At 43.4% G+C, this 26,619-nt stretch overlaps 2 protein-coding genes across 3 annotated transcripts in view; both read right to left on the reverse strand.

Moving 5' to 3' along the window:
* The window catches only part of LAMP1 (lysosome associated membrane protein 1), a 35,193-nt gene extending 32,607 nt beyond the window's left edge, over positions 1–2,586 (reverse strand). The window contains exon 1 of the mRNA XM_075918533.2: positions 2,445–2,586. Within this exon, the coding sequence (XP_075774648.1) occupies positions 2,445–2,490 (46 nt within the window). The 5' untranslated portion in view covers positions 2,491–2,586. The remainder of the gene's footprint in view (positions 1–2,444) is intronic.
* An 11,182-nt stretch (positions 2,587–13,768) lies between these two features.
* The window catches only part of CUL4A (cullin 4A), a 69,994-nt gene continuing 57,143 nt past the window's right edge, over positions 13,769–26,619 (reverse strand). The window contains exons 13-18 of one of the 2 annotated variants that reach the window (XR_012900369.2): positions 23,869–23,982; positions 21,462–21,567; positions 16,211–16,383; positions 15,698–15,850; positions 14,911–15,314; positions 13,769–14,192 (exon numbers count right to left, since the gene is read on the reverse strand). Coding sequence is in view for 1 of the 2 variants with exons in the window: in XM_075918528.2 (XP_075774643.1) it covers positions 15,219–15,314; positions 15,698–15,850; positions 16,211–16,383; positions 21,462–21,567; positions 23,869–23,982 (642 nt within the window). In the remaining variant the exon portion in view is untranslated. Of the gene's footprint in view, positions 15,315–15,697; positions 15,851–16,210; positions 16,384–21,461; positions 21,568–23,868; positions 23,983–26,619 lie in introns of both variants that reach the window. The other variant, XM_075918528.2, reaches the window with a different exon arrangement.

The raw sequence follows: 26,619 nt of genomic DNA on the forward strand, positions 1-26,619 counted from the left end.
TACACTCTGCCACAAAGCAGCCTCTGTCTGCGGTGAGCCTGGGCCTGCTGCGGACAATCTCCCCTGCTCCCCCACTCCATGCTAGCGCATCTGATGGAGAAAGCAGCACAGGAGCAGGAAGGCAGATGGCACCACAGAGCTGGTGCTGGGGGAAAACTGGCTTTTAAGCCAGCTCCTGCCTTCAGCAGGGGGAGGGAGGAAAGCAAGCAAGCAGAGACAGCACATATGGGGAAACTGCTTGAAAGGTAGCTCCCCCTGCTTATCAGCTCCAGACTACCACCCTCTTCTCCCTCCCCCCCCCCCCTTTGCTGTTTCCTCTCTATCAGAAGCAGCAGCGCAGGGATGGGAGAGAACAGGCAGACCCGGTGCTCGTGGGGAGCCTCCTTAAAGCCATCTCCTCACAGGCACCAGCTCCCATCCCCACCCTGCCTCTGATACAGAGGTAGCAAGCGGGGGGGGGGGAGGGGTCCACATGTAGTCAACAATATTAACAGATAAGCCCAGACTTATCGGTTAATCACACAGTAAGTGAAGATAAGATCAGCAGCATTAGAAAGATGATCTAAAACATTCAGATACAAATTCCCCACAACTTTAGTTTTTCAAAAAGAACTAAAGCTGCAAGATTCAAATATGGGTTTTCAACTAGAGTGCTACAGAGTTGGTATCCAGCCATCTGTAATTACCCATGAGCTTTCTAGCCTAACAATCCCTGTATTATTCCCCAGTATCACCAATGATCATGGTAAAGAAAAACAAGTAGATAACTACATAGTTTTTGCATCTTTTATCTGATAATTTTTTACTAGCCTCTTAATCTGGAATATGCAAATTCCCTCCATTGCCCTTGTGAGTTTGTGCTTTCCAGCAAGCAATTGTTAGATGACCATATTTAATCAGCATGTACAATGTAAGAACTGACAGCCAATACATCACTGGTCTGGTTAAATGTTACACCTTAGACTAACATCAGGTGAAAGGAGCACCTCCAAGATGCAGCAGAAATGCCCAAATTAGGCCACACTAACTTCACAAACCCCTTCATTTTACAACTTCCAAGAGTTCAATGGAGAATCTTCTACTTCTACTTCACTCCGAATTTAAAGCACCACTTCAGCAAACCTTTAACACATCCTTGTGGTCAAAGCACCCAGGACTGGGAGAGAGTTCTCCCTGCACTATGTAATTCACACTTGGGGGGGAGGGGAAGGGAAGACTACCTAACAGTGCTGCAGCATGGCTCCCAACAAGGTAGCACTATCTACACTAGCACTTTACAGCCCTGTAACTTGCTGCACTTGGCAAAAGTGGGGTGTTTTCTCACAACCCTGAGCAAGAAAGTTACAATACCAGCATAGAAAAGTTCTTTGTGATACTGAATTCACTTTAAACTTTCCCTGCAAGTTTTCCCCTACATATGTCAGCAGCAGCAACTACACCTGATGGATGCAAATTAAATTCCACTCTGTCCTGCACAGCTGGATGTATTTAGCAGTGAAGTAATGTTACCTTTTGAAAGCTTTATTAAGCAACAACCCCCTAAAATAAATAGTAAAGATCATTGCAACTGAACGCTATTGTCTGCGGAATCAGCCAGATATCAATGCACTGGTGACATACATTACAAACACAACACAACGTTGACAAGAGTTGTGCCATCTAGACGGATGATTCAAGTTGTCAGTCCCATGACATTTAACTTAATAGTTCACAGCCATGTTCAGGCAGAACCACCTTGCAGTGTAGTCAAATCTCCTGGATATCTGATTTTAAGACAACTAAGAGTCAAACAACATAAAAAGCTGTAATTTGACCACATGAGCCTGGAGACTCTTATGTAGAATAGCTCTGCTGGATATTAACACTTCATTTTTAGGTGGTGAATGTGCTTCCCATTTCCCAGCCCAGGAAGGGGGCGGGAGGAGACCAGGGGTTCATGACTCTCCGATGCACGGGGCCCACCGAGTACTCCCGCCCCACGCGAAATAACCATCCCCTGTGGTTTCAGGGCGCGCTTATCCGGCAAGGCCAAGGACGCCGCGCACGGTTGCGCATCTCCCCACGAAACTCGAGCCGGACGAGCCTAAAGTTACCGCACGGAAATAGAAAGCGGCAGAGGGAAGCGAGACAAGAGCAAGGGCGGCTTGCGGCGCCGGGCAGGAGCGAAGCCCCGCGTCGAGCCCCACGGCTCCGGCCTGGCCCCGCTCGCGGGCGGATTCGCTCGCTCAGGCCGCTGCGGGGAGGGGGCCGGGTTCGGCCGAAGCGCGGAGTTTCACCCCCCTCCCCCGACTCTCGCTGCGCGGGCAGAGGCGAAGCCCGGATGGCGCAGCCAGGAAAGCGGGGACAAGTCGCCCCGCCCGCAAACCGCCCCCCCCCCCGCACAGGTCGGCGCGGGCCCCTCCCTACGTGGGGGGAGGGGAGCGGCGCGGTCGGGCCCCTCTTACCGAGCAGCGCAGGGGCCAGGAGTAGCGCGCGGCCGATCCGAGCCATGAGGGAGGCGCGCGGGAGGCTTTCGCGCTGCTGCGGCTGCTGTTACCGGGTGCGAGCAACTCCCCCGTCCCCACTCCTCAAGTCATATGACTGATGGCGTCAGCGCCCCCCATGGCGTCACGTGACCCCGGCCGCCGGCGAGAGGGGGAGGGCGGGAAGAGTTTCGCGAGAGGATACGAGAGGTGGGCGGGGCGAGGGAGCCCCGCCTCCTTCCTCTCCCACCCCTGCAAGGTGATGCTGCTGGGTTGGGGCTGAAGCCGCGTGACACGGCTCCCCCTCCCCCACCCCCACCCTCGCGCCCAGGCCCTGAAACTCCCGCGGCCGTTAGAACCGGCCCGGCACGAGCGCCCCTCCCCCCGCCGCTTTGCAGCAGCTCCCCTCCCCCCCAAGCAACTCGAGGTGTATTTCACCACTGAGTCCACTTCCTAAAGAATAAAACCCACCCGCCCTGGGGCGCCCCTCCCCCCCCCCACACTTGTTGCCTCTATTGAAGGGAGCAAGTGGGGGGGGGGGGCAGGAGCCGTTTCTGAGGGGAGCCAGTTTAAAAGCTGGTTACCCCCAGCACTGTCTCAAGGGTCCTGCCTGCTCCCTCCCTGCTGCCACTGTCAGAGGCAGCAGGGGGGAAATAGGGGAGGCTGCTGCCAAGCAGCCCCTGTCTGCAGGCATCTCCAGCAGCAGCCCCATCTGCGGTTAGCCCTGGCGGCTGCAAACGGGCCAGTGCCAGAGCGAACAGGCTGATCAGCACGCTGGAGAACCTCCTGCCTGTAGCCAGCCCCGAACAAAGGCTGCTCTGGCACCAGCCCCTTCGCTGCAGCAGGGGTCTGCTGGACTCAGCAGTCCCAGCTTTCCCTGATTGATGCACCTCTGCGTTTTAAATGTAGTAAGAGCCCGGCGACTTAACTACATTTAAAATGCAGAGCTGCAGTGCAGGTGGCTCCCAGAGCCAGCAGGACCCAGGACTGCTTAGTCCCAGCTCAAACCGGCTCCTGGAGCTACCCCCGCGACTGCTCTGCAGAGAGATTCTATTGGCTAATTGTATAGTCCATACAAATTGTATCAACTATATGATTAGCTTGATAATCACATTTTAATATCCTCAGTATGGATACCAATTTTGTCTGGGCTAGCTGGATTACCCTGGCTGTGTCCTGTTTCACTTTCAGAATCACACATTGGAGAGGTGGGAAGTATACAGTATAGCAGAGGTGCTTCCCACTTTATGCTAAATGCTTCCCCTAGCGAATGACTGCAGGAGGAGGGGGGAGGAGGCTATGCCCCATGTGGAGCAATAGCGTGGGCAACAAGTGTTTGCATGGGTTGCAAATAAATTGACCATGGGAAACCCCCACTTCCTGAAAAGGTGTGTCGACACTGACAGATTGATTTTCCACTCATGATTCTATGGGAAATGTTTGCTGAGGTTGACTGCAAGAACATTGTCTTTGCCAGGGAGATAGGCTGCAACCGACTTTATGTTTTGCAGAATGCACCATTTCTACAGGCAAACTGCCTCCCAGCTAAGCTGATAGGACCGAGTTCCTCCTTACCAGTTAATATAGTACATCATTGTGACATTGTCTGTAGGTATTTGTACTATTTTGTTTTGGATCAGAGGGTGGAAGTGTAAGCAAGAGTTGTGGACTGCCCTGAGCTGAAACAGGTTGAGATGTTGCTTGGCTTCCTCTGGGGCCCATTGTGCTTGAACAACGTGATGGCCTAAGTGGACTCCCCAGGCCTGTAGTGAAGTGTCTGTGGCCATTGTTAGTGATGCTGGCAGTTGTTGCAAGGGCACCCCCTTGCACACCTTGTAATGCATGGGCCACCATGTGAGGCCTTTATCTTTATGAAGCCATTTGTTTATATGATGGATGTGCGGCCTGTATACCATATGCAATCATGCCTGGAGTGGCCTCATGTGGAGATGGACATATGGTACCACAAACATGGCCACAGCTATATGTCCATGTGTCCTAGATGTTGGAGAGAGTGTCAGGTTGTTATGCAGAGGCTGGCCTGTCCTAGAGATGTGAGGTCTCTGATTGTCAGGAACCTCTATTCTGGTAGGGAGGCTAGTACAGGTGCAGTCTAGGTGCGTGCTTATAAATTCTTGAAGTCAGGGTAGGAGTTAGTGTGCATTTTGACAGGTTATTCTGGAGCCCTGTTGAATAGTGCTGTCGAATAGGGCCATGGTGGTTTTGACCGCCTGTTCTGTATCGCATGTTGGGAGTGCCTTTTAGCAGGCAGTGGTACAAGTATGGGAATATAGTGATCCCCATTCTGCACAATTGGGCTGCCACCACTGTCAGGGCCTTTTTGAAAACGTGTGGGGCTGTTGAAAGTCCAAAGGGTAGCACGCTATACTGGAAATGCAGGTCCTCTATCATAAATTGTAGAAAGCATCTGTATGACAGATGTCTCGAGATACAACAATAGGCATCCTGGAGGTCAAGGGTAGACAGTCAAGCTCCCATTTCCAAGGCAGGAATGATAGTGGCGAGGGTTACCATCTTGAATCGCTGGGAGCAAACAAAGCGGTTGAATTTGCGGAGGTCTAAGATTGGCCTCCATCCTCCTGTCGTCCTGGTGGTGAGGAAGTAGTGGGAGTAGAATCCCTTTCCCCTGTGCTCTGGTGGTAACTCTTCTATGGTTCCCAACCGAAGATGTTCTGCTTCTTGTACGAGCACATATTTCTGAGAGAGGTCACTGAAGAGGGACGGGTAAGGGTGGTGGGGGAGGATTTTGTCTGGAAATGGGTGACAAGGGAGGGATCACGAGGATTACCTGTTGTGTTCCCTCCTTTTGGGGAATTTGGTATTGCCACTGTCGGAAGACAGGATATTGAGCTAGATGGACCATTGGTCTGACCCAGTATGACCATTCTTATGTTCTTATTAATGAAAAATGAAATGCAATAACCAATTTTGATGAATTGAGCATCCACCTGTCATTGGTAATGGTACGCCCCACTGGATAGAATGCAGCTAGTCTGCTGCCAGATATTGTGGAGGATGTGAATTGCTGCTGTGAAAAAACTGGGGGTGTCACACCCTCAACCAATGCTTCAAAATGCCTGTTGTAACGTTGATGGCTGCTGAGCTGTCGTCTGCTCAGGGGCCTGTCTGTTCCTGCTTTGGCATGGTTGACACCTGTTATCATAGAGCTGGTTGAAAGGTGTGGGTCTGAACCTCTGCGTGAATAACCTTCCCTGTTTGTTTTGTAACAGGCCCATGAATGCCAACTGTCTTCAGTATATGAAGTGAGGCAGTGGTAGATTTGGTGAAGAGCGTGGTTCCCTTGAAAGGCAAATCCGTGACTGTGGTCTCGACTTCTCTCGGAAAACTGGAGAGATGGAGCCATGATGCTCATTTCATGACAACTCCAGAGGCGATAGATCTTGCTGCGGTGTCTGCCGAGTCTGGTGCGGCCTGTAAAACTGCTCTAGAGACTAGCACCCCCTCATTAATGATTATTTAAATTGTTTTTTTCTGTTGTTAGGGAGAAACTCAATAAAAGATGTGTTTATCAAATATATGGTATGTGTATTTGGCGAAAAGTGCCAAATAGTTGAAGAATCTGAAAGCTGGATGATGAAAATGTCTTACTGCCCATCAGCTCTAATCTCTTCCAGTCCCTGTCATAAGGGACCGTGCCAGTATCCTGCTGTTTCCCTCTCTGATTTACAGCATCCACCACCAGAGAGTTTGGGGTAGGGTGAGAAAAGAGAAAGTCTGCCCCTTTGGGAGCCACATAGCATTTCCGATCTGACCTCTTGCAGATTGGCGATATTGTGGCAGGTGTCTGCCAGATGGTTTTTGCTGGGTCCATTCATGGGGATGGCAAGTTGGCATGTGGAGAGGCATGCAGTATGTTCTTCAGCTTATGCTATGTGTCCCTGGCATAGCGGAGAGGGAACTATCTAGTGTGTCCGCAACTCTCTTAAAGAATCCTTGAAATGATTTAAAATCATCCCCCAAAGTTGGAGGCAGGGGCATGATTGCATCATCTGGAGATGATGAAGAGATATGCATAGGTGGGGGTGAGTCAGGTGTCTGGTCATCGCCTTTTATGTCCACATCCTCTTCATCATCACATGAGCTAGAGTGGGCAGGTGACTGAGCCATATGAGCTGGAAACGGCTGCTGTGCCTGCTGCATTCTGTAGGCTTCCCAAGAGTCCCAGTATGGCCAGCTGGGTGAAATGGGTGGTGGGAACCACTGTAGCAGTTTCCACTGCTGCAGCTGCTGAGTGGGTTTAGGCAAGGAGTGCCTAGGTATGTGTGTCTGAAGAGGCTCATCATCGTCACTAGGTAGGGGTGATGCCAAGGTAACTGGGGTGGATGAGAGGCTGAACCTGGATGTGTTTTGGGTTACGGTGCCAAATAAAGGCGTTCCTGGCATAGAGGAAACTGTGAGCTCTGCCACAGTAGTGAATTTTGGTACTGGCAGAGGAGGAAGCGGCATGGGTACTGATGATGCTTGCAGTGTTGCTACTGGCAGCTTGGCTTCGGGCAGTGCCGGCTGTTTTGTGTGCAGCATCAGTTCGGAGTATTTGGTTGGTGTTGACATACTTGCCAGTGGCAGCATAGTAGTGCTCAGTGCCGAGGCTGAGTGTGGTCTGGTTGGTGCCGCAGCTCGTACTAACAGTGTTTAGGCTGGTGCCAACATGGAGGTTTTCTGCTTCACCTCTGTTGGTGCCTTGGAGGAGGAGCGGACTCTCTCCTTGGAGTCTTGGCTCTTGTCAGTGCCGGAGCGGTTAGCTGCCTATTTCTCTGGTGCCTTAGGTACTGTAGGTGCCGAGGCAGTCTTATTATGGAGAGAGCACTTCGTTGAGGAGGACTCAGTCCCTGAGGAAGAGTGGGACCTCTTTTTGGGCACTTGAGCTCCTTCATGGTCTTTTGGGCTGGACCTAGTGGGAGCCCCTCTTGCCGATGCCACTCCAGGGGATGGTTGCCTGGGCAGGGTGGTATGCTCTGGATCTGAAGCTGGCTGAGCAGTCTTCTCCAGTTATATCATTTTTAGCTAGAGTTCTCTGGCCTTTCTTGTCCTGGAAGTGAGTTTTTTTACAGCGGGGGAGTGCTTCTCACCCAAGCAGCAGACACAGAGAGTGTCCATCTGATATGGGAATGGACAGCCTGCAGCTCAAACACCTCTTATAACCAGGCAAGCCAGGCATGTTCCCGTTAAAAAAAATAGTCCATTGACATAGCTTTTGAACTTTCCAAAGCCTAGCATAATTTGTCACACAACCTAGCTATTTGGATATAGAGATACACTAACACTTTGTACCACTCAGGGAATCTGTGTGTGTAATGTTGTTATAACCATATTTGTCCCAGAGCTTTAGGGATGCAAGTTGCATGAGGGGCACATTTTATTGGACCAGCTTCTGTGAAAGCTCAAAAGCTCTCTTACCCACAGAAGTTTGTGCAATAAAAGCTATTACCCACATGGAAATCTTTGTGAACTATGAGAAATGCCTCAGTCTGCTTTTGCCTAATCAGAAATTGTTAAAGGATAACCCTAAGGAAGGTCAAATCTACACAATCATTATATGATAAGTTTCACAAGACAATGAAGAGATGACCATATAATGGAGAGATATGCTTCATACCTCTAGGTTAAAGGAACATAGTTGAGGTTGTTTGGATAAGTTAACTGCACTTCTACAAACTTTAAAATAAAATCAGGAAAGAGGTTGCAAAGTAGCAAGAGAGGCAAACATGGTAGGAGACCGGATTGGCTTACAGGGGAAATCCTTGGTGAACTTAAGCACAAAAAGGAAGCTTACAAAGAGTGGAAACTTGGACAAATGACATGGGAGGGGTTTAAATGTATACCTTGAGAATGCCTGGGATTTATCAAATGGAAAGCACAAATGGAATTGCGACTGGCTAAGGGTGTGAAGGATAACAAGAAAGGGTTCTACAGGAATGTTAACAAGAAAAAGGTGATCAGAGAGGGTGTGCGGCCCCTACTGGATGAAGGAGGTAACCTAGTGACAGATGACGTGGGGAAAGCTGAAGTACTCAATGCTTTCTTTGCTTCTGTATTCATGGATAAGGTGGGCTACCAGACTAATGTGCTAAGTGACGCAAGATGGGATGAGGATGGACAGCCCTTGGTGGGTAAAGAACAGCTTAGGAACTATTTAGAAAAGCTAAACGTACACAAATCCTTGGGTCCGGACTTAATGCATCTGAGGGTACTGAGGGAGTTGGCAAAATGTCATTGAGGAGCCTTTGGCCATTATCTTTGAAAAGTCATGGAAGTTGGGAGAAATTCCAGGTGATTGGAGAAAGGCAAATGTAGTGCCCATCTTCAAAAAAGGGAAGAAGGATGATCCAAGGAACTATAGGCTAGTGAGTCTTACCTCGGTTCCTGGAAAAATCATAGAATTATAGAATAATAGGACTGGAAGGGACCTCAAGAGGTCATCGAGTCCAGCCCCCCACCCTCAAGGCAGGATCAAGCTCCGTCTACACCATCCCTGACAGATGTCTATCTAACCTGTTCTTAAATATCTCCAGAGAGGGAGATTCCACCACCTCCCTTGGCAATTTATTCCAATATTTGACCACCCTGACAGTTAGGAATTTTTTCCTAATGTCCAATCTAAACCTCCCCTGCTGCACTTTAAGCCCATTACTCCTTGTCCTGTCCTCAGAAACCAAGAGGAACAAATTTTCGCCTTCCTCCTTGTGACACCCTTTTAGATATTTGAAAACCGCTATCATGTCCCCCCTTAATCTTCTTTTTTCCAAACTAAACAAGCCCAGTTCATGAAGCCTGGCTTCATAGGTCATGTTCTCTAAACCTTTAATCATTCTTGTCGCTCTTCTCTGTACCCTTTCCAATTTCTCCACATCTTTCTTGAAATGTGGCGCCCAGAACTGGACACAGTACTCCAGCTGAGGCCTAACTAGTGCAGAGTAGAGCGGCAGAATGACTTCACGAGTTTTGCTTACAACACACCTGTTGATACAACCTAGAATCATATTTGCTTTTTTTGCAACAGCATCACACTGTTGACTCATATTCAACTTGTGGTCCACTATGACCCCTAGATCCCTTTCCGCCATGCTCCTTCCTAGACAGTCGCTTCCCATGTTGTATGTATGGAACTGATTGTTCCTTCCTAAGTGGAGCACTTTGCATTTCTCTTTATTAAACCTCATCCTGTTTACCTCTGACCATTTCTCTAACTTTCTAAGGTCATTTTGAATTATGTCCCTATCCTCCAAAGAAGTTGCAACCCCACCCAGTTTGGTATCATCTGCAAACTTAATAAGCGTACTCTCTATCCCAATATCTACATCATTGATGAAGATATTGAACAGTACGGGTCCCAAAACAGACCCTTGAGGAACTCCACTTGCTATCCCTTTCAAGCAGGATTTAGAACCGTTAACAACAACTCTCTGACTACGGTTATCCAGCCAATTATGCACCCACCTTATCGTGGCCCTATCTAAGTTATATTTGCCTAGTTTATTAATAAGATAAAAATCATGGAAGGGATCCTTAAGGAATCCATTTTGAGGCACTTGGAAGAGAGGAAAGTGATTAGGAATAGTCAGCATGGATTCACAAAGGGAAAGTCGTGCCTGACCAATCTGATTAGCTTCTATGATGAGGTAACTGGCTCTGTGGACGTGGGAAAGTCAGTGGATGTGATATACCTTGAATTTAGCAAGGCTTTTGATATGGTCTTCCACAATATTCTTGCCAGCAAGTTAAGGGAATGTGGATTGGATAAATGGACAGTAAGATGAATAGAAAGATGGCTAGAAAGCCGGGCCCAGCGGGTAGTGATCAATGGCTCGATGTCAGGATGGCGGTTGGTTTCTAGCGGAGTGCCCCAAGGTTTGGTTCTGGGACCGGTTTTGTTCAATATCTTTATTAATGACCTGGATGAGGGAATGGATTGCACCCTCAGCAAGTTTGCAGATGACACTAAGCTAGGGGGAGAGGTAGATACGCTTGAGGGAAAAGATAGGGTCCAGAGTGACTTAGACAAATTGGATGATTGGGCCACAAGAAATCTGATGACGTTCAACAAGGACAAGTGCAGCGTCCTGCACTTGGGACGGAAGATTCCCAAGCATTGTTACAGGCTGGGGACCAACCAGCTAAGTAGTAGTTCTGCAGAAGAGGACCTGGGGGTTACAGTAGATGAGAAGCTGGATGAAAGTCAACAGTGTGCCCTTGTAGTCAAGAAGGCTAATGGCATATTAGGTTGCATTAAGAGGAGCATTGCCAGCAGATCCAGAGATGTCATTATTCCCTTTTATTTGGCTCTGGTGAGGCCACATCTGGAGTATTGTGTCCAGTTCTGGGCCCCCCACTACAAAAAGGATGTGGACGCATTGGAGAGGGTCCAGCAGAGGGCAACCAAAATGATTAGGGGGCTGGAGCATATGACCTATGAGGAGAGGCTGAGGGAGTTGGGTCTGTTTAGTCTGCAGAAGAGAATAGTGAGGGGGGATTTGATAGCAGCCTTCAACTTCCTGAAGCGAGGTTTCAAAGAGGCTGGAGAAAGGTTGTTCTCAGTAGTGACAGATGGCAGAACAAGGAGCAATGGTCTCAGGTTGTGGTGGGAGAGGTCTAGGTTGGATATTAGAAAAAACTATTTCAGTAGGAGGGTGGTGAAGCACTGGAAGGAGTTACCTAGGGGTGTTTAAGTCTCAGCTTGACAAAGCCCTGGCCGGGTTGATTTAGTTGGGATTGGTCCTGCCTAGAGCAGGGGGCTGGACTTGATGACCTTCTGAGGTCTCTTCCAGCTCTATGGTTCTATGATTCTATGAGTAGTATAATAATTTAGGATTTATAGATTTTTCTAAAATTCATGTGTTTCAAGAAATCTAGAATATTTTCTGAAGACTTCTTTAGCTAACACAGTACAAAAAAGCAAGATGTTAGCCAGTGCATTTAGGTTATGTTTACATAATACATCACATGAATATCTATATAGTATATAAATACCATATACTTATGTGTGTGCTTGGTAAGCATGTTAAGTTGTACAATGCTTATTTTTGTTCGTTTGTCCTTAGGCATATATCCTGTGGTCTCCTGGAAGGCACAGCTCAGAACTTGGCTTAAGCAAATACAAAAAAGTCAAAAGCTAGATGGATGAGCATTATGAAACAAACGTACAATGTAGTACAAGAAATAATGAAAGATGTATGAACATTGTGTTAGGGAGTATTTCCATGCCCCTTAACATTTGGAATTTAATAGTCAAATGAAAAATGAGAAAATACAAGGAGGCACCGAAGACAAAGCTGGCTTATTAAAGTTTAAGTTCTCTTGTACTTATAAACAGCCTTGCTATAAACGAATGGCTAGTTTAAGGTGGCTTTGGGAAGTACATTCTCTGTGTAAGATGAACAGAACTCATTGCTAGACTTCAGTTCCCGGGAAGAGATGTATTAACTTTTTCATGCACTGTACTGGGTGTTGTCTTTAGACAATACATTTGGCTGAGCGTAGTTATGTAAATTCTTAATATCAAACTGCGTGTATGGTCAATTATTTGGCAATACCTTTTACTCACCAGAAATATGTCATCATAAAGATGCTGTAGTGGAAAAGAAGATATGTAGTTTAAGACATTCAATCACTCTGTAATATTATTTTTTCTCCTGGTCAGCTTGGTTAAAAGATATTCTCTCATGCTTTTGAACTATTTATTTTACCACTAAAACTCTATTTCTAGTTGTATCTTATATTATAAATCAGTATCTCAATATGTTGTGGTAGGGTGGTTCTACCACATCAGGCATGAGAGCATATGGGTTTCATGCTGCAGAGAATTAAGGCGTGTCAGTTCCATTGCCTGACCTATCATCAGAGAGGTGTATCACTTGGTCATTCTTCTCATCATAGATGCCCTCACTAAGTTAGTCTTGGGAGAGAAACCTTATGTCCTGAACTACTTTTCTATTGTCTTACTTAGGACCTTTTAGGTAGATAAAGCCAGCATACTTCAACATAACCTCTTCCTAGTACATGAAGAAATTTGGTTACATATTTTTCCTCCTCTCCCCACAAAAAACACAACCCTCCAAAAAACCTAAAGCCCGAAGAGATCCCACACTCCAAACAAACAACCCAGAGACCAAATCCATAAGTTATTTAAGTAGTCATTGTGAGTTGGGATTTGCCTTTATCCCTAGCCCTCAATGCAAAAAGCTAAAATACTCCGATGGTAATCATTGCCATTGCAGCCCTCAAGGCACGCTTCTTTTTTTGTGATCCACCAGAGACAAAATTCACTTTAAAAAAAAAAAAGCATCTAAGGAACACTTTCAGTAATGGCTGAATATGAATCAGCCTCAAAGGATTTGGGGACTGAGTCAAAATTACTCTTTATTCTAATTTATGGGCAATTTAGATCATAGGTTGGTTTTAATTTACATGATATTCCACTATCATATCAACAGATTAATAAAGAATGTTTGGCCTCTTAATATTAGACATTTATATCTAATACCATAATCAGACATTACAATATTATTGTACAGTTATTACCATAAACCATTTATATTATAGTGGAAGAAACTGTGCAACCTTTAGTCTCTGTCACTGCAATAAAAGTTTTCATTGTGACGTAAGCTCAAGGAACTGATCAGCTCATTTCATATAAATGGTATGATGATGTCAGTCACTAGTGACTTGGATGCCAACATATTTGTTTTAAAATGCATATCACTTTGAAAAATTCTAATAGAAAAGGATTTAAAAAAAATCCTTTTTATTGCCATATGAGTGAGAGTAATTTGGTTAACAAGTACCTGTCTTTAGGTATGTTGTTTTTTTAATTACATGGCTCAGAATTCTAGTCTGTTGTTTACCTCTTTCCACAGGCAGAACCATTTTGCTTGTGGATGAAAATATCTTTTAGTAATAGCTTCAATTTTTGTTAATTATTGTTTGTTTTTTATTCAACACTAGTCAGAAATTTAGAAGTCTCTCTCTTTTGGGTGGACAGCAGGAAAGGTAAGGTAGAGAGCATTGTTCATATTGCACAGGTTACTGGATTACTGTCCAACATTCACAAGCCTGTAGTCTGATTAAACTTCTGCCTGTTACATAAATATTTTTATTTTAAAGGACCAAAACCAGCACTATATTTTAGCAAGCTGACTTTGGCTGGTTGTGATGTGAATAGGCAATAAAAAAATTAGTTAAAAATTAGGTCTGCTAATTAGTACTTAATGACAGATTGCGATAAAAAGTGTCAGATTCACATGGTGGCTAAAAAAATTAGCATTCAATGCATATCAATGAGGTTTTATTTGAATTAACTAAAGAGTTAAATATTAAAGCAAGTTAAAATAAAAGTCTACATTAAATTACAATATTAAATAGTTTTTAAATACATTTATTGTACTAAACATATGATATGGCTTTTGGTTTCTAACACAGAAGAAATGGAATAAAATAATTCAAAGACTGCAATACAAGTAATGACACCAGATGACAGAATGAGGACTTTAATATGGAAACCCACAAGATGTCAGCTTTTAGCAAGGAATACTTAAGAAGGGGTTGTGGACTTATAATTTATGTGTAATAATTACATTACATAAATTTAGTAAGTTATTTTCAAGAAAATATTGCTCTGTTAAATTCTCATTAGGCCATGATCAAAACTCCTTTGGTAGCTTTTAATCAGAATGAAACACCATTATGTAAATCCTGTAAAACAAAAGAGAGGCTTGTAAATATTACCACAAAATGTATTTTCCTTATACAGTTACAATTATCTAACAGATCTACATGTCCTTCATTCTTTAATTCAAATCAACTTACATATATACAATATGTAACAGGGAACTCACAAAATCCTTAGTCTCTCAAGACAATCTATGCTTTCACAATATCAAGACTGTATAAAGCCTTTGAAAACTTCTCTTCTTGTGTTGAGTGCACTGTACAGTAGTTATCCTATATTTGTGTCTAAAGGCAAAACTAAATTTAACTGAAGTTTTACATGAACAGTGATACAAATCAATTGCCCAAGAGCAAAAAAATTCACAAATGAATACCTTAGCTAAATTATCAGACAGCTCACTAGACATTTTTTTTTTTTTTTTTACACAGTTGTCCTCTTGGCACTTCAAAGATTTCATTTCAAAACCTGATTTATCTAAACCAGACTGAAGTTTACAGCTATTTTGAAAGAAAATTAAACAAACATGATGATAACAATATTGTGGTGTACAATTTCAAATATTTACTGAATGTTTGTACATAAGCATTAATCAATTAAAAGGGGTTTTAAAAGATACCCAAGTGATTTGTATAGCTAAAGAATGCAGCATTAAGGGTCTTTATGAATGTTCAGTCATAAACACATACATACATAGCCAGACTTGCATCTGTGACAGAAAAATATTTCAAATAATTATTTTACCTTCCCATCTAACTTCAAAAGTTAGTTTTAAACAAAGTAGAATAAACAAATCTCGAAGGACTCAAAAGAACAAGTGGAAGAACTAAAAGAAAAAAATGTGCCATTTAAAATCACTACGAAGTCTTGACAAGATCATCCAAGAAACTTTTCCTTTGCATCTCATCCACGCCAGGGCATGCAGCTGGTTGAATAATATACACCAACTTGAGACATGTTAGAGGTAAAGTCTGGAGACAGCATAGGTATTCAATGTCCTGAATACATTATTCTGGTGTTTTTGAGGGGGGGAAAAAAAACAGTTCTCTCCATTATGCAACATAGTGGTATTGATTGGGGTTGTCTTTGTCTCTCTCCATATAGTCTCTGTCTATGAGAGATTCAATCCTTTTTTTCAAGTCTCCAGGCTGTAAGAACAGATCAGATTAGTAATATAAATGAAATATGAAAATAAATTATTTTCAATCTCATAATCGTCAAGTGAGGACAGTAATCTTTATTAAAAAAACAAAAACAGAATGATACACTGTATAACAGAGCAAATTAAAAAATGCATTTTTAAACAAACTCCTGGTAAAACCTGCTGACTTTTTTGTTCCTCACTGTTATACAAAACATATGTGAATATTTCAATTTTAGGATTTAATGGTTGAATTAAAATCAATGCTATATACTTATTTTATCATCTTATACAAGGGCCATGAAGAGCAGAAAAATTAATGAAACCAGGTATTTTAAAATAATTACAGTAATGGATGGAAAAGGAAATTAAGTTCACATGTCCGTTTACCTTTACTGGAAATTTCAGCTGATTATACAATTCAGAAACAAGGAGGTTATGACAGAGTATCTTTCTCATCTTCATTATTCGTACAATAGCAGCATCAATCTGATACTGTCTATCTTGAAATACTCTTTCAGTTGTGCTAACCTGTTCTTCAACCTAAAGGACAAGGCAACAAACATAAAGCTATCTTTCATTGGTGATTCCTCTGAATGCTTGTTTAAGCTTTTGTGAAATATACAAGTAATGTATAAAATGAAACAATATTTACTCATTTTTCTCTGACATAAGCATGCATATTTAAAACTAGGGCTCTGGGATGTTCTGATGCAGTTAAAGAGAACTAAAGATACAAATCAAGCATACACCAATAAAATTAATACAATGCTTTTAAAAAGTAGGCTGGATAAATCAAACTACAATAAAAAACCAACAGTAAGATAAATATATAAAATATATATATCACAGCGTTAGTTTAGTCAAAATAGATGCAAAGAACAAGACCATTTTAATACGTACTGTTTCTTTCATCTGTATTTGGTTGATCTTTATTCGAAACAATTTATGCTTGAAGTCACCATTAAAAATGAATTTGTCTCCATCATCTACTTCCTTGCCTTTGGGATTTTTGATCAATACTCGTGCTTTCCCACAGGCCAAAGACTGCAAGGTTCTTCGTAATTCACTGTTCTCTGTAAACATGTTAAAATACAATAAAACTGACTAGAACACGGACATGTGAAATATTAAATTGTTAATTTATAAATACAATTTAAAATATTTGTTCTTTTCTGAAGTACATTGCTAATAATTTCTTCTAACTAATTCCTAACTATGCAATGTAATTCACAACTTTAAAGGCCCAATCCTATAGATCTTACTTACATGTAAAGATTATTGATATTTCAACATTGTGCAAGTCATGAACAAAGATGTGGTCCTAGACTCAAGGAGTTTACAATCCAAAAGATAAAAGATCAGACAAGAATGTAGTTGGAGACTTAGAGATTTTAAAGAAAAATAGTCATCTGTGTTACCCTGTGCTTCACCAGTGGATACTGGGTTAGGGTACTGGGATGGTATAAGTATGTTCTAAGTTGAATATTATGTTAAAAGAATACGTGGAAAGATGTTTATGCTACTAGGAAAACTTTTATGCACTAAAAAACAATACAATATGAAATAAGTAGAAACAAATAAAGGAAATAATGAATTATAATATATAAAGCACATAATCAAGTGACTTTGGTGTTAGGCAAAACAAACATTAATACACTAAATACAGTGTTAAACTTTGTAAAGACTTTTGTTAAAGCCCTGCCAATTTAAAAATGAATGTACATTTTGTTGTTCTCTGCCTAGTCTTTAGAACATCATTACCCACAATATAAAACCACAATAAAACATGTTAGAATAGCATTGTGTATGAACCTATGAACTGAAATAGCAAAGATTTTGCAAGCTAGTGCTGAAGTGTATTAGAGAAGTTGAGTAAAATGCTAACATTATTAGATCTAAAATTAGCCCAATTAGAGAATAGTTTAGCTTTCAACAATCCTGCAACACTATCATCATCAAGAAAATCTTTTTCACTCCTTCTTGTATGGTAAAGGAGCAGATGGACAATTATAAAATATTAGAATGCAATAATTAAACAATAAGCACCCATATGCTTTATTTTAAGCACTATAAAGAATGGTTACTATCCATTAACTGTGGTTCTTCAAGATGTATCGTCCACATATAATTCCATTTCTGGTATGCATGTATTTCAGATGCAGAAAATTGGTTTGTTTTTGAATAGCAGTGTCTGTTGGGGCCACAGCTGTCCCCTGGATAAATTGCTATCTACACATACACAGTGTAAGCCCTGATCTGCACCCAGGCTAAAGCTTAAACACACCGTGTGTTCATACTGCAAATGTGCTAACTTAGGGCTCAGACCCAAGATTTCAGGATCCTGCCAGTCTGAAAGGTGTGAGCCTGTGTTAAACTGGGACGCAGAGTCTGAGGCCTACTGGTTTTCTGTGGGTTTGTGGCCCCAGCTTGACTCAAGTCCCAGAAGTCCTCCAGATACATATTTCAGAGTTTCCTGATATCAGAGGAGTAGTGCTGCAAACAGAGAGCATGATGACCAGAAGTGTTGCTACTATCTGGCTAAGCGTGTTCTCCCCTTTCCTGCTCTGTGGATCTTGCCCAGAGCAGGCAATGAAGTTGGCAGGAGCCATCTCCTGCCTGCTGGAATGTTGCAGGTCATTCCTCTGTGGACTGTGATGAGTCTAGAGCTCTGATGCTTCCTCTCCCTGGAAGGCAGCCACTTAGCGCTGCTCTGATCTCTGGCCCTTGCTCCTAGATCCTTCCTGCCCTTCCTGGAACATTGTGTGCAGGGACAGCCAGGCAGTATGCACTGTGAGTGGGAGACAGCCCCAAAACATCCCCATAGCCTCTGGGGATTCATTATCCCTGCCTCCCAGAATGCAGCAGGAGCAGGGTTAAGGAATCCACAAGGGCTGGATCACACTGCACCCCATTCCTGGACAGGAATGTCATCACTCTGCATCCAGGCTGTGTTATACGTGTGTGTTTTCCTCTGATATCTTCATTTCATGTCCAATTTCAGAACAAACAGATACACCTTCATTGAACATCCCACTTTAAAATTAAGAATGGAAAAGTTTAACTTTAATAGTTTGACAGCCATGAAAACTGATGTTCTACTTCTCCTCAGAACAAGTGCACAGGAGCATTTTCCTGCCAATATGACTCATTTCAGAGCTGGAAAGCCCAATTGTCAGATTATGTGGTAGTTCAGTATAAAGCCTTCTTAAACTGAAGTTGTTCTACTGAGACAGCCACCAAAGGAGCAAATCAGTCCGTTTATGTACTCGTGTTCTCCTTATGGGCACCCAAGTCCCATCAATAACACCCTAGGGAACAGCGTGGGCAACAGAGGGCGATAATATCAACACCGGGGTAGAGAGCGATAGGCACTATGGCATAGGTTTATTTTGATTTGGGTTTGTGCTCTACAGTATGGACTCCAGGGCATTAGGTTAGAGCACAGGTCAGAAAATTCTTGACCTAGGGTTAAAATGTAGTGCAGATGCAGAAGGTTACTCACCATGTGCAATAAATGAGGTTCTTCAACGTGGTTGTTCTTGTGGGTGCTCCACTTCGGATGTTTTTCACACCATGTGCTTCTAGTCAGAGACTTTTGGTAGCAGTGCCCCTATTGGCTACACACATGCAGCAGCAGCAGTCTAATGTTGCTCTGAGGCTACATCTACACTACGGGATTTTTGTGCAAGAAGCTTTTTGTGGAAGAGGTCTTCCACAAAAACTTCTTGTGTAAGAGTGAGTCCATCCTACAAAAGCACATCACAAAAGCAATGAGCTTTTGCACAAGAGAGCATCCAGACTGCATGGATGCTCTCTCGAAAGAAAGCTCTGATTGCTATTCATAGAATAGCCACCAGAGCACTTGTGCTTTTTTCGATTGGCTCTTTTTGCGCAAAAGCCCAGTTGCCTGTCCACACACACCTTTCTGTGGAAGAACTCTTGCGCAAAAAGGAGTTATTCCCTGTAGAAAGAGGAATACCTACACTGCAAAAACCCCTCTGTTCTTTTGATTTACTGTAAATTGATTTGCACAAAAACACACTTGAGGTGCGGACGCTCCGCAAAAACAGCAATTTTGCACAAAAACTGCCATTTTTGCACCAAACCCCTGTAGTGTAGACATAGCCTGAGTGTCTACCCTGAATGCGCAGCCAACTGTCACCCACGTCCTTCTCTACCCTCTCCGAAACAGAGGAGGGTCAACCATCTCGAAGAACCTCAGTTACTGCTCAAGGTGAATAACCTCTTCTTTGAAGACTGTCCCTGCGGGTGCTCCACTTAAGATGATGGAAGAGCAGTGATTCTTGGTGGAGAGGAGGGGTTTCAGAGTTGATGTTTGTATGGTGGAGAACACGCATAGTTGAAATCGAGCAACTGCAGCTGACTGTTGTTTCAAGGCATAAAATATGGTGAAAGTATTGGGTGATGCCCAGGTAGCTGTTTTACAAATATCAATGATGGATACATGTTTGGGAAAAGCTATGGATATGGACATAGCTCTAGTGGAGTATGTGTGAAGTCCAGAGGGAGCTTGCAAATTGTAGTTTTGGTAACATAGTCTGATACAATTAGAGATCCATTTAGAAAGTCTCTGGTTCCATTACTGCTTAAACAATGGGCAGATGTCCTTGGGAGTCCCAGCTGGAATAGCTTGGCTCAGAGAGAAGAATGTGGCAAGTATGTGGTGACATCTCTCCACTTTGCTTAGTTGTAGAGGAGAGGGAGCATATCTTCTCAATAGGCAGAGAACTTCTTTCAGAAGTTCTAAAAGGCCCAAGGGTATCTTTTGCCAAAATTGGCTTATACGTCTCCCCTCCTCTACTTTTTTATAGCCTTCTGCTCTGACACTGTCACGGCATCAGTACTGGTAGAGGCAGGAACAGGCTTCAAAAGCACTGCTGAAGTCATCTGGTGACAAAATGGTGCAGAGATATCAGCAGGATTTAAAATGAGCCTTGAATTGCCCCTGGTTTGGACCTACTCAGAGCTGTTGAGTGAATGTCTTCAATGTCTCATCAGAAGATTGAACTGAATATGGTTTAGAACAGGGGTGGGGAACCTAAGGCCCGGGGTCTGGATGTGGCCCCCAGCTTGCCTGGATCTGGCCCCCAAGACTCAGAGGTCTCCCCCCTACCCCAGCATTGGGGAGCCTGTGCTGGCACTTCAGCCCCCTGCTGCCACACCGCAGGGCTGAGCACACAAAACCTACAAGCCTGGACCCTCCTGGGCTCTGCTGTGTGAGGGGAATGGGATGAGTGTCTTTCTCTTTCTCAGTCAGAGGCCACGTCAATGAGGGCTTGTTTGTTTTTTTCTTCTTGCTTGTGTGAGGCCCCTGACTGATTTTTCTGCAGGTCAGTGACCCGGAACCCAAAAAAGGTTCTCCATTCCTGGTTTAGAAGCTCCCACTGACTCTAATCAAAAAGTGAGTCCCGGAGTTCAAGGTAGACCCAGGGCTTACTGGACCACTCACAGAGACTGATCTAGTTTGGTTGTTGTCTTCTCCTCAGGCTTAGATAATGCTCTTGCATTTCTCTCAAAGAGCATGTTTTTGACAGGATTCCCTTTCTTTGTATGTCCATTTTGTGCAAAATAAATACTTGATATATTTATCTTTTTTCGGTCTCAACAGGCTAGCTGATTTTTAAAAAAATGATCTTGTGCCTATGGGATTCATGCACATGAGAAGTGGAATACACATGGACAATCACACAAGGACTATATTAATTCAACCCCCCAATAAAAACAAATCCAACTGTTCTAAAATGGTCATTTTAAAAGACGGATTCTTGAAACTACAATAGAACCTTAATAAACTGCACAGAAAAAAATACAGTCTCTCTCTACTTCTCAAAGAAATGAAAAAGCTGTACTGAAGTCTTGTTACTGAGAACGTATCATTTTTACAAAATGTACAACAGATAATTTACTAATACATTTACAAAATACCACTGTTATCTATAAAGTAGTAGTAGTACTTTTTTTCCCCTATTTCCTTACTCTCTGATTCACAAAGGTGTCCAAATAGTCATTGCAAGTTATTGAAATTAGCAAAATTGTGCTGTACTTACCATCAAGCTTTTACATCCCAACTCATATTTAGAAGCTATTTAAATAAAATAAAATTATGAATGCATGAAGCAATTTTTCATACCTACACCAGTGGCCATTTTAATTTCTTCAAAAATAAATTCATCTCCTTCATTAAACATAAGCAGCACTAATGTCTGGAAGAGTGACACATGAAACTCCTTCTTTCCCTACAAAGGGAACAAAAAAAAAACAACCCATAAGTAACTATAAATGTTATACTCAACTCCAGAAATCATTAGAGTATCAACTGTATCCTATACAGTTCCAAACTTCAAAAAAGAACTCTGATGACAGGTTGTATAATCTATAGATTATTTAACAAATAGCTTCTAGATCGGGGTAAGCAAATTTCAGTCTGCAGGTCAGATCCAGTCTAAAGGGTTAGTCCCTGGCAGGCCCCCACCTCTTTATTTACTTGCACCTCTACAGGTATTGGGCGATCGCAGCTCTGGTTGGCCACGGATTGCCATTCATGGCCAATGGGAGCGGCAGGAAGTGGTATCACAGTCCGCGGCCAACAAGAGCTGTGATCACTCGATACTTGCAGAGGCACAGGAAATATAGCAGTGGTGGCCTACCAGGAACTAACTCTTGTGGCCCCCCCCCCCTTTTTTTTTATTGCCCACCTGTTCTAGATGAAAAAAAAATGCATATTTTAAAAGATTCTATTGTTTGATTATGTATACTACATATAGTGCCAAGGAAATATAACAGTAGAAAGACAATTGCCAAACCCCCTCCTCCCAAAACCAACCATCCAAAAACCCAAACAACCCTGGACATTCCATTGGTAGTGTAATGAACCAAGAAGGTTACCGGTTAGTCACCTAATAGCATTTTCTTCTAGGTACACACAATGGGTAAAACCCTGTCTCCACTGAAGTCAATTGCAAAACTCTCAGGCTATGTCTACACTGCCTTCTCTTGCGCAAAAAACATGCAAATGAGGCAAAGCGTGGAATATCGCCATGCCTCGTTTGCATAATTAATTAGGCTCTGGTTTTGCGGACGAGGCTTTTGCGCAAGAGCTGTTCTTCCTCTTTTTTTCAGGAAGAATGGCTCTTGTGGAAAAGCCTGTTGCACAAAAACAGAGCCTCATTAATTATGCAAATGAGGCATGGCGATATTCCACACTTCGCCTCATTTGCATGTTTTTTGCGCAAGAGGGGGCAGTGTAGACATAGCCTCACGGATTTATATGGCCCAGAATGTCACCTAATGTGTTGTTTCATAAAGGTAAGAAAACTAACATGAAAGGTATCAGTCATACAAAACTTGACAGAACACCAACACATTCTTTTTAATTCATGCAGTTCTGCAGCAACCACATTAACAGAAGTGTCTTGTATGCAAAATTAGGCAATGGGAAGGAGATTAATAATTCCAGATCCCCATGCACAAACAAGATTTTAAATTGGTTGTGAATTACAAAGTTCTCGGTCATTGTAACTTTACATAATCTCACGGCTGTAAAATTTTGTATTTATAACTAGTCATTGTCAACATCAGAGTAAAATGATTTTTGTCTGTGCTCCAGTACAATGACGTTGTTACACTGATTAAGCTATGAGACAGAACAAAAGCTATATTAAGAAACATTTCAGTTATTTAATACTTTAACAAGCATGTAAATTTAACTACATTCATTACATTATACAGGAGACTCTTGTGTTTACAAAAATCACTATTTGCAGTTCCATGTATTCATGGGTCTCCTGTCCAGGCTTGGAGGGAGGTGCAGCAGGGGCTAGGAGCCATGGGGAACTCAACATGGCCCCTGTGGTGAATTCCCCGCAGCTGCCAAGAGCCATGGTGAGTGTCTTGTGGCACCTGGACCCTGTGGTGAGTTTGGAAGTTGTGAAGCTGTGGCTCCCAGTATTTGTGATAGGCAGGGCTCGACACGTAATGTAATCTACTCGTCCATGGTGAGTAGATTACAAGCCGGCACAGCCGCGCAGCGCAGTCTGCGCATGCGCAGCATGTTGAACTGCGCAGCTGACGAGTGGGGCTTGCCGCCACTTGGCGAGCCCTAATGATAGGCAAGGGTTTCCTGTACCACTGATCCTTTTCAGCATAGCTTTATAATAGCGAAGATTAATAGTCAATCACTAGTTCCTTCAAAATACTATTAAAATTTCCCCCTTTTTTTTTTTTTTTAAAGTTTCTTTCCTTTTACAGGTTTCTCTTCACTAACAAATGAGTCTTCTTATTGCTAAGTCATTGCTAAAAGATGTTTCATTCAGGAGTTTTCACGTGCTTAATTAAAATACCACATTCTATATAAATGTATTTATATAATGGTTATAAAATCTGTAACACTTTTCTAAATAGTGAATATAGAATTTTGTTAGATTCTAGTCTTCTCTGCAAAAAGTTTTATTAAGTAATGTAATGCTAAAAAGGCAAGAGGTGCCAAATAAGTTATTTTATTTAAAGCAGATAGTTAAGCATTAAATAAACAAACATACTTCCTTAAATTCTGCTTTCAAGACAGCATGCCCTAAAGTGGTCTGCCACTGAAGCTTTCGACCACTGTGTTTTCCAAGATAAAAGGTCTTAAATACCTCTTGAAGCTTAACCATCTGAAAGAAAAAAAAAAAAAAAGAAGAGGAAAAAAAGTTAGCATATCTTGACCAAACATATTCTCACAGATGATATTCACAGAAGTAGTGTGTTAGGCTCATCTTAATATTTTAAATGGAAGTTTACACAAAAGTAAAGTTCAGGGGCCAAATCTTCCCTCATTTGTGCCAGACTAAACAGAGCAAAAACTGATGCCAAAAGTTGCTGCTCATCATTCATATAATTTCCGTGAAATGAAATAAATATTAGTTAAGATAAACCCAACTTCCCATTGAAAAAAAAGAATATATACCAAAGTGGTGTTTTCATCCTGGACCTACCATCATCTGTTCCCCACATATGATGAAATTGGAGGAGGAAGAGAGGAGAGAAGGTTTTTAAAAGCCCCACTCCCATACTGAATTCTGTTCCCAAGTCCCCATAGATTTTAAGACCAGGAGGGCTCGTAGGCTGTCTACATAGCAACATTATTTCAAAATAATATAGTCCGTATCTCCACAGCCAGCAGTTATTTCAACATAATATCGAAAATGTCAAGCTGGAGGACTTTTTACTCTGACACCTGTAACCCTCATTTTATGAGTAACAGAAGTTGGAGGAAGAGTGCTCTATTTCCAAATAAGTGCTGCATAGACAGCACCAAAACTCGAAATAAGCTATTTCAAAATATGCTACACAACTGACGTAGCTCAATTTGTGTAGCTTATTTTGAGTTTAGCCCTGCTGTATAGATGCACCCATAGTGATCATACTTCAACGGTTCTCAATCGGTGGGTTGTGATCCAAAAGTAGGTCATAACCCTATTTTAGGGGGGCTTGCCAGGACTGTCTTAGACTTGCTGGGGTCTGGGGCTAAAGCCTGAGCCTTACTACCTGAAGCTGAAGCCCCATGAGCTTCAGACCTGGGCAGTGGGGCTCATGTTATAGGCCCTCTACTGGGGTCTGGTGCCCTTGGGCTTCAGCTTTTTTCTTCCACCCTGCTAATGGTGATGAGGCTTAAGCTTTGGCAATGGGGTTCGCACAGGCTCAGGCCCCCACTTCTGGGGCCATGTAGTAATTTTTGTTGTCAGAAGGGGGTCACAACTGCAATGAAGTTTGAGAACCCTGGATCTAATCTGACTACTCACACACTGCAGGACACAGAACATCATTTACTCCTTCCTCTAATAGACTCATAAGCTCTGGATGAATTACTCAAGTCCTCAAATCATGATTTATAGATGTCGAAGTTTACACAGAGTCCACATTATTTGCAAATCACCCATGTCCCATTCTGCAGAGCAGTACTAAAACTGCCCCAGGATTCTGCCAATCTGACCTGAGGGAAAATTCCTTCTCAATTCCAAATATGGTGATCACTTGAAACCAGAGCATGTTGGCAAAATCCACAAACCAGATGCCTGAAAAATAACTCTTTGTGACTCCTGCGATTGGTTTGCCCTCCTAACTGCAGCCAAGGCTGCTTCCAGCATTTTATGTCCCATTTCTCACTATCCTATTCAACCCCACCATTAGCAGCAGTCCACTGAGTTTAAGGACTCCATCAACTGTCTGCCTGAACCTAGGGGACTAAAAGGGCAAAAGCTTCTTCTGCCTGTAAATCCAGGGTCACGGCTACAACCATTGTTGGATCTCAACACTCAGCCTGCCTTTTCAGCGAGGTAAGGGTGGGGTTAAGAAAAATGTGTATATTTGACAGAACCACTCAATTAATTTAATTACTATTAAAATAGGCTTTGCAATATCTGGTAACTGAAGTTATCTCTTTACAGGATAATTTAATGTAAATAAAGGGTGTTTTTTTGAAAGCAGAAGGGTCCTATGGACTTAGACACTGGGCCCAGGTGACTAGATAACCAGTGTGAAAAATCAGGGGAGGGTGAGGAGTGATAGACGCCTGTACAGTAAATCTTCGCTTAACACGTGCCCGCTTAACACGTTTTCGCGATAGCACTATTTTTTTGGGGCAACATTTTTCGAACAACACGACCCATCCCTGCAATAACAGGATGTCCCCTAGGGCCGGCTGGTGGCCGGCAGCTGCATGAGGCTTTCCCTGCAAAGTGGCAGAGGTTCGCCACTCACCGTGCTGTTCCCCGGCGACCCCCTCTGGCTGGATGCTTCGCTCCCTTCTCCTCTGCCCCCCGCTTGCAGCTGGCGGCTTGGTTTCCCCAGCTGGCCGGTCACTGGCAGCTGCGCGGGGCTTACCCTGCCTCTGGAGGTTCTCCGCTCGCTGCACCATTCCCCGGCGACCCCCTTTGGCTGGATGCCTCGCTCCCTCTTCTCTGCCCCCCTCTTGCAGCTGGCGGCTTGGTTTTCCAAGCTCGCCGGTCAGCGGCAGCTTCACAGGGCTTCGTCTGTCTCCTTACAAAGCTGCAGAGGTTGTCCGCTCACCGTTCAGTTCCCCGGTGACTCCCTCTGGCCAGATGCCTTGCATCTGGCCACAGGGGGTCACCGGGGAACTGCGCGGCGAGCGGCAAATCTCCGCCACTCTGTAAGGAGGCAGACGAAGCCCCACGCAGCTGCTGGTGACCGGCCAGCTGAGGAAACCCAGCCACCAGCTGCAAGCCCCCTCCCCTGTCCTTCCCTTCTCTTTCCTAGAGCCAAACACCTCCCCTCCCTGCTATAACCCAGTT

Source organism: Pelodiscus sinensis, chromosome 1 (genome assembly GCF_052426305.1).
Source record: "Pelodiscus sinensis isolate ZL-2025 chromosome 1, ASM5242630v1, whole genome shotgun sequence".
Lineage (NCBI taxonomy): Eukaryota > Metazoa > Chordata > Testudines > Trionychidae > Pelodiscus > Pelodiscus sinensis.